Genomic DNA, 7969 nt, shown 5'->3' with positions numbered 1-7969 from the left:
AAAATTAGCTGAGCGTGGTGGCGTGCGCCTGTAATCCCAGCTACTCAGGAGGCTGAGGCAGAAGAATCACTTGAACCCGGGAGTGCAGGATGCAGTGAGCCAAGATCACGCCACTGCACTCCAGCCTGGCCGACAGAGTGAGACACCACATAAAAATAAACAAATATAAAATATAAATATAAATATTATCCCTACCAGCCAACCTTTAGCTAAAACAAAAATTAGAACTTTATTAACAGCTGCATACAGTGCTACTGAGGAAACTAATAAAACGGAGTTAATTGGTTGCTTACTAGCAATTACCATGAACAATCTAAAATTGATCTGAAACCCCCCCGAATTAATTTAAGATTAAAGCTATCTCAAATGCTGGAAATGCCAAAAAGGTATAGAGATGTGATATAAAAGAACTCTAGGAGGAAGCCATGGAGAGGAAAATCTGGTATATCATGAGAAACAGCAGATAAAACAATTTAAAAATAAACTTGGGGCTGAGCGCCATGGCGCACGTCTATAATCCCAACACTTTGGGAGGCCCAGGTAGGTGGATCACAAGGTCAGGATTTCAAGACCAGCCTGGCCAACATGGTGAAACCCGTCTCTATTAAAAATATAAAAAATTAGCCAGGCGTGGTGGCAAGTAATCCCAGCTACTCGGGAGGCTGAGGTAGGAGAATCGCTTGAGCCCAGGAGGCAGAGGTTGCAATGAGCTGAGATTGCGCTATCGCACTCCAGCCTGGGCCACAAGAGCGAAACTCCTTCTCAAAAAGTAAAACAAAACAAAATAAACTTGGTATATGTGTTTAGTTACTTCATATATTATTTAGTATCAAGAACTGCTGAATTTTAGCCTAAGCCAGAATTTAAAAGTACATACAAACCTCCATACTCATTTTCTCCGAGTTGTTTCTAAAGAACGGACTATACGTTTCTTCTAAGCTGTTAAGCACTTCTGGTTCACACAAACGTCCTGTTTCATATACCCAACTATTCTGCATATCAAGCTGCTTGGCAGCATGAATACTATTTTGCTGCTGTTGAAATTGCAACCTGTTTAAATGAACACCACTATCTGCATTTCTACTTGCAGGTGGTCGATAAATTTCAATAGAAGGGCGAGAAGAACCATATGTAAGTGTCACTGTAGGTTTTTTCTGAGATAAGGGATTCTCCTGCACAAAGTTGAGGTCTTCATCAATGAGATCATCTGGTTCTGGCTTAATATCAATCACATCTTCAGAGGGTGCTGGCTCCCTCAAAGGCTTCACTGTTGACATTAGTCGGGTTGCAGCTCCATCATCATAAGTCTGCCTATTTAAAAGAACAACAAAATGTATTACAACCAAATTAGGGCAATTATCTCCAAATCTTTAAAGAATGCTTACTTGAAAAATTTCAAGGAAAAAACTGAGGATACTCCCTTTAGGTATTCCATTCAAAACTACTTTGAAATTGCACTTTCTTTAAACTTTGATTTACTAAATTTGTGATCAAAGATAATCATACTTAGATCTTATCCATTATTTTATTCAAAAAACTGCTCATGATCACTTCACTGTTCCTAAAAATTGCTGAGAACAGCAAACTGAAAGATACAAAAACTAATAAAAATGTCACATACACAAAGCCATCTGCCCACAGCAGGTCTACACCGGACTCTTACCTGACATTAGTGGTTTTTGACTCCTGTGAACTCGTAGAAACTCTGGAATCTCTTTTTTCAGGTCTTGTGCTAGGAATGGCAAGTGGTGGCACTGCAGCTTCATGCCTCCTCTCATCTCCCCGACTGAAATTGCTCTTGTTTGAAGGCACGTTACTATCAAAGATGTTGGTATCAGAAGACTTTAGACTAGAGGGTTCTGAAAAGAAAAATACATTACTTTTAATCTATTTTTATTTTTTATTTTTATTTATTTATTTTTGAGACGGACTCTCGCTCTGTCGCCAGGCTGGAGTGCAGTGGTGCGTTCTCGGCTCATTGCCACCTCCAAATCCCTGGTTCAAGCGATTTTCCTGCCTCAGCCTCCTGGGTAGCTGGGATTACAAGCACACAACATGACGCCCGGCTAATTTTTGTATTTTTAGTAGAGACGGAGTTTCACTATGTTGGTTGGCCAGGATGGTCTCGATCTCCTGAGCTCATGATCCGCCCACCTTGGCCTCCCAAAATGCTGGGATTACAGGTGTGAGCCACCCTGCCCAGCCATCTATTTTTATTACTTTAAGTCTTTTCCTTCCTCATCACCAATTCAAAAGCAGTATGTGTTTATTGCAGAAAAATTTAAAAACATAAATAAAAATCACCAATTCTCTCAAAGGTGATTTTTGGGGGGAAGAGCATATATACACATTTTTGAAAACATGTACCTTATGTGTGTATACTCTCACGTTATTCTTCCATAACATTATTTTCAATAGTTGAATATTATTCCACACATGGTAATATAACAATTTCGTTTATTATTACTGAACTTTTAAATTGTTTTCAATTATAAAATACTGAAATATCCTTGAGGCTAAATCTCTGCACACATATGTAATTATTTCCTTCGGATAAAGTGCGCTGCTCCCTCTCCTACACTTAAATATCTTTGAATTATATTAAATTTACTGGTCTTAAGTTCATAAAAATATGTGCTTTCTAAAAAAGTTCAAATGAACCACTGTTTTGAAAGTCATGGGTTTTTCCCAAAGCACTATAAATGACTTTAGAAAGAAACAAATCGTATGCCATTGCAAGCAGAAATTAAAAAAAAAAATGTTATGAATCTTACCAGTCGTTACAGAGCGAAGTTTATCTAATACACCATGAAGCCTGAGAAAAAAACAAAAAACAATAAAGCCTCCATTAAGATTTCAATTCAACCGTCACTCTAAATTTATGACATTATATTCAGAGATTTTTTTTTTTTAATTTTTAAAATATTTTTATTATTTTTAAATAGAGACGGGGTTTCACCATGTTGTCCAGGCTGGTCTTGAAGTCTTAGACTTGAGAGAACCACCTGCCTCGGCCTCCCAAAGTGCTGAGATTACAGGCATGAGCCACCGCACCCAGCCGAGATAAATACTGATAAGCTGTATTTAGTGAATAAATTGTATTAAAATTAACTTTCAAATTTCACATTTTTAAAAAAAGGATTTGTATAAATCCTACAGAAATCAATAAAAAATTATATTTTTTTTCTTCACTCTTTTCAAAATCTAGCCTATGCAAAAATATGGGAAAGAACATCATCTGACCAGAGTCTTAGTCTACAAAATATGTCACCCTGTTTTCTAAGTACTAAAGATTTACTGTAGCTTACAGTAAAACAAGTATCATAAACATGTAATATTGCTTATTATTACAACCATTTAAGCAGCTTATATTAACTGCTTAAATTAGATGGCTTCTTGGACAACTTAATTCTGAGAGGTTAAAAAAAGTTATCTCAAAATATGCTATATCATTTCACTCTAATACTTTCAAAATTGATGCTGTAAGGCTGTAATCTTGCTGTTTGGGTAGTTATAAATGAAGTAATTTGCCTCACATCCCTTCCCAGTACCTCCCCAAAAATGCCAGAAATCTCATAATGTTTCAATGAGAACCCTAGTCACATGCTACTGTCCCCACCGACACAATTACTTCCAGGCTCCAAATAATCACAATAGTCTGTTTGGGGCTAGTGTTAACACTAACTTAAGAAAGCAAAGTGCCAAAGTGGGGACATCACCCTTTACATCAGCACATGTTAAAGAACTGAATTTATGGCCAGATGAGAATGTTGAATTAATCTGGTTTTAAATTCACTTAGTAGTCTGTTTTAAAAATCTGTCTAAAGTATTTCATCAAGTTTTTGGAGAAAAGGATCTACTCGGTCAATCTTCCATCTTAGATTGGCTGGACTTTAGGAAAAAAAATAGTACTCACAATAATGGTAATTTCCCCAGTCAAAAGCCCCACAATCTTTTTTTGCGGGGGGCTGGGAATAACCTCTGGGGACAAATTGTAACAAATGGGTTGGGTCACCCACAGTGAGGCAGCAGTGCGTGTATCATAACAACTGATGACCACTATACAATGTTCTTCAAATTTGTGCAATGTATAAACCCAGAGAATTCTGTGCAGAATTTCAAGAAGACTGATAAGCACACAGTTGCCTACTGGGGCAAAAACACCTTGAAGACAACCTTTGGTATAAAGGCAAGAACTTAACCAGGCTCATCTCCCCACTTAGTGCCTCCTCTTGCCATTCAAATTTAGCAGGCCACTTGCTTACTTAACTTTCGCTACATCATCACCTTTTACGGTAACTGGTAGTTCCTAGTCTGAGGGGCCTAACAAAGTATTTCTTGTGTCTATTCTCAGCTACATCATTATCCTCCAGCCCTCATCTTCACTTTACCTCAAACCTGGTACTAGGACCTAGCATCTTAAGTTGAATCTTACTCTTCTTGTCAGTATTCTCAACTAAAGGCATAGAACAGTAATTTATGTATAAAAGCAAAGTTGCCTATTTTAAAATTCCAAACTTAAAAAAACTTATCATCTCAAAATACGCTATAACATTACACTATAATTATTACTCAAAATGAAGGTGTGAGTTTAATAAAAAGCTAAAAAAGTTAGAACCAGAAAAGTGAGAAACAGAAAACCTTGCCCTATAAAAGGTAACTCATTGTAAAAGGCAATATAAGAAGCCAATCCAGTTCAAAAAAACATCTGTAACTGGTTTTAGTGCGGGAAAAGGAACCATAAGATACAGAAGCTGGCCAGGTGCGGTGGCTCACACCTATAACCCCAAGACTTCTGAAGGCCAAGGCGGGAGGACTGCTTGAGCCCAGGAGTTCAAGATCATCCAGGTCAACATACTAAGACCCTGCCTCAACAAAAAATTTACAAACTAGCCAGGCGTGGGGAGTGCAGGAGGGAGGGTACTGCAATCGGATGATCATTTGAGATCAGGAGATCGAAGCTGCAGGGAGCTGTGATTGTACTACTGTGCTCTAGCCTGGGTGACAGAGCAATATCCTGTCTTAAAAAAAAAAAGATATAGAACTTTACAAAAGAAAACATAGTAAGTACAGCCAACATATACTAAGAATTCCTTAGGGAAATGAGCTAGGGACACCTATAAGTACTTTACACATATTAGCCCATTTGATCCTCAAAATAATTTTATAAAGCAAGTGATTGTACTATTCCCATTTTATAGCTAGAAAAACCAAGGCAAGACCCAGGGCCAGGATTCAACTTTGGCTGTCTGGCTTCAGAGGCTGATAACGTTTGGCTCTGTGTCCCCACCCAAATCTTATATTGAATTATAATCCCCACCTGTCAACGGAGGGAGGTGACTGGATCATGGGGGTGGTTTCCCCCATGATGTTCTCATGACAGTGAGTTCTCATGAGACAGTGAGTTCCCAAGTTCTCAAGAGACAGTGAGTTTTCACGAGATCTGATGATTTTATGTAAGTCTCTGGAAGTTCCTCCTTCACTCTTCTCTTTCCTGCCGACTTGTGAAGAAGGTGCTTGTTTCCCCTTCCGCCATGATTGTAAGTTTCCTGGGGCCTCCCCAGCCATGTGGAACTTCGAGTCAATTAAATCTCTTTTAGAAATTACCCAGTCTCGGGTATTTCTTCACAGCAGAGTGAAAACAGACTAATACAGAGGCTGTGCCCTCATCACTCACAAACTGCCTCTCCAAAGTGAACTTAACTCAACTGTCAAGAACCTCTCTTCGGACAGAATATCAACTCAGGCTTGTGCCAAACTTTGGTCTGAGGCTCAAAAATTCAGAAACATACCATACGGTGAATCGAATTGTGTTGTTCCCTAGAAACAGGGACAGATCCTCTGTCATTTGGTCCTGACTTTTCTTGTTGGCCACCATCACCATAATGTAATCAGGAAGTTCTTCATCTATTTAAAAGGAAAGGTATATCAAAACTTTGTTTCCTCAAAACTTTCTTCTTAAAGTAGATGTGCTTGAAAATATAGATGTAGCTCTAAGCTTTAGAGTCTCAGAGCTCTAGTGGAATTACATTGGACAAGACGGCTTAGCTTTAATTTTTTTCTCTTCATTCCACAGGTATTTCAATTACTAGAAGGATGGAAATTAAGAATAACTGATACTTACAAAACTAGCCATTCTGAATTACAGGGTCAAACTTGAGCATGCATTCACTTCCTTGAATCTTTTTAATAATGTTTACTAATTTCAAAGAAGCTTCCAGGAAATATATGAACATTTCCCAAGAAAAAGAATTGAATTTTGTTTAGTTTTAATTTACATTGTTTCAAGACAACACTCATTTCTCAAGTGAACATATTTACCCTTGCTAAAGGCAGGTTTCAATTACTCAGGGTAACAAACTTGTAGCAGTGTCAAATAAACAAATAGACCCAAAGGCTCCACATCATTTAAAAAACTCAATTTTGACATTAAATAATGTCAACTCAACGCACTGTTTTACCCTCACGGTGGTAATCCTACAATGATTATAAGGGTGAGGTCTGGGATTAAAAAAAAAAAAAAAAAAAAAGGCCGGGCACAGTGGCTCACGCCTGTAATCCCAGCACTTCGGGAGGCCAAGGCAAACGGATCACAAGGGCAGGAGGTCGAGACCATCATGGCTAACACAGTGAAACCCTGTTTCTACTAAAAATATAAAAAATTAGCCGGGTGTGGTGGCAGGGGCCTGTAGTCCCAGCTCCTCGGGAAGCTGAGGCAGGAGAATGGCGTGAACCCGGGAGGCAGAGCTTGCAGTGAGCTGAGACAGCACCACTGCACTCCAGCCTGGGCAAGACTCTGTCTCGGGGAAAAAAAAAAAAAGAAACCAAAAAACACCCTTCCCTTGGTAATCCTACAATGATTATGAGACTGAGATCTAGGATTTAAAACAACAACAAAATAAAACAAAAAACCTCAATAAGAAGATAAGGAAGCAAAAGCTGTTATCAGGAACTCTAATCTCTGCCGCCCAAAACTCCATTAGATTTCTTTTTTTTTTCTTTTGAGACAGTCTCGCTCTGTCTCCCAGGCTAGAGTGCAGTGGCACCATCTTGGCTCACTGCAACCTCTGCCTCATGGGTTCAAGCGATTCTCCTGCCTCAGCCTCCGAGTAGCTGGGATTACAGGCATGTGCCACCACGCCCAGCTAATGTTTGTATTTTTAGTAGAGACGGGGTTTCAGCATGTTGGCTAGGCTGGTCTCGAACTCCTGAACTCAAGTGATCCACCCACCTCGGCCTCCCAAAGTGCTGAGATTATAGGCGCGAACCACCGTGCGGTGCCAAATTTAATACCTTAAATACTTGTAGTATTTCTATGCAGGCAGAAAGGTTCATTTCAGAAGTACTTTTTCCGTTTCAAAGAAAAATATAAAAAATGCAGTTCAAGTGTTGAGAGAATAAAATAATAAATAAATCTTGGTTCAGCTTCATTTTCTCCGAGCCTCAATTCTCTCCTGTTAGTCTTACAACAATCCTGACAACAAATCATTTATGAAAGTGCCCAGCAAATGGTGGTAAGTACTCCATAAATTACCAGTTCTCAAAGTGGTCTTGGGCCCCTTCTCTGGTTTATGCAGGTTCTATCTATTATTTACTGTGTTCAAAATTAGAACTGATCATTTTTAATTAAAAAGTATTTATTCATTCATTAAATAATACATCCATCACATGTTAATCACAAACCCAATAATATTAACATAAGTAACATTATTTTTATTAAATTTTCCAAAAAAAATATAGGTGAGGCACGGTGGCTCATGCCAGTAATTCCAGCACTCTGGGAGGCTGAGGCAGGTGGACCACCTGAGGTCAGGAGTTGGGAGATCAGCCTGGCCAACATGGTGAAACACTGTCTCTACTAAAAACACAAAAATTAGCAGGGGGTGGTGGTGGGTGCCTGTAATCCTAGCTACTCAGGAGGCTGAGGCAGGAGAATCGCTTGAACCTGGGAGGTGGAGGTTGCAGTGAA

At 39.0% G+C, this 7969-nt stretch overlaps 1 protein-coding gene across 2 annotated transcripts in view; it reads right to left on the bottom strand.

Annotated features, from left to right (window-relative positions):
- The window catches only part of ZC3H14 (zinc finger CCCH-type containing 14), a 65390-nt gene that overhangs the window by 54980 nt on the left and 2441 nt on the right, over nucleotides 1–7969 (bottom strand). For both annotated transcript variants that reach the window (XM_011974290.1, XM_011974291.1), the window contains exons 2-5: nucleotides 5793–5907; nucleotides 2775–2815; nucleotides 1664–1859; nucleotides 882–1311 (exon numbers count right to left, since the gene is read on the bottom strand). In XM_011974290.1, coding sequence (XP_011829680.1) covers nucleotides 882–1311; nucleotides 1664–1859; nucleotides 2775–2815; nucleotides 5793–5884 — 759 coding nt within the window. In that variant the 5' untranslated portion in view covers nucleotides 5885–5907. The remainder of the gene's footprint in view (nucleotides 1–881; nucleotides 1312–1663; nucleotides 1860–2774; nucleotides 2816–5792; nucleotides 5908–7969) is intronic.

The sequence above is a fragment of the Mandrillus leucophaeus genome, unplaced genomic scaffold (assembly GCF_000951045.1).
Source record: "Mandrillus leucophaeus isolate KB7577 unplaced genomic scaffold, Mleu.le_1.0 Scaffold144, whole genome shotgun sequence".
Classification (NCBI taxonomy): Eukaryota; Metazoa; Chordata; class Mammalia; order Primates; family Cercopithecidae; genus Mandrillus; species Mandrillus leucophaeus.
The sequence above is the reverse complement of the archived record's forward strand: the minus strand, read 5'-3'. Positions and strand labels throughout refer to the sequence as shown.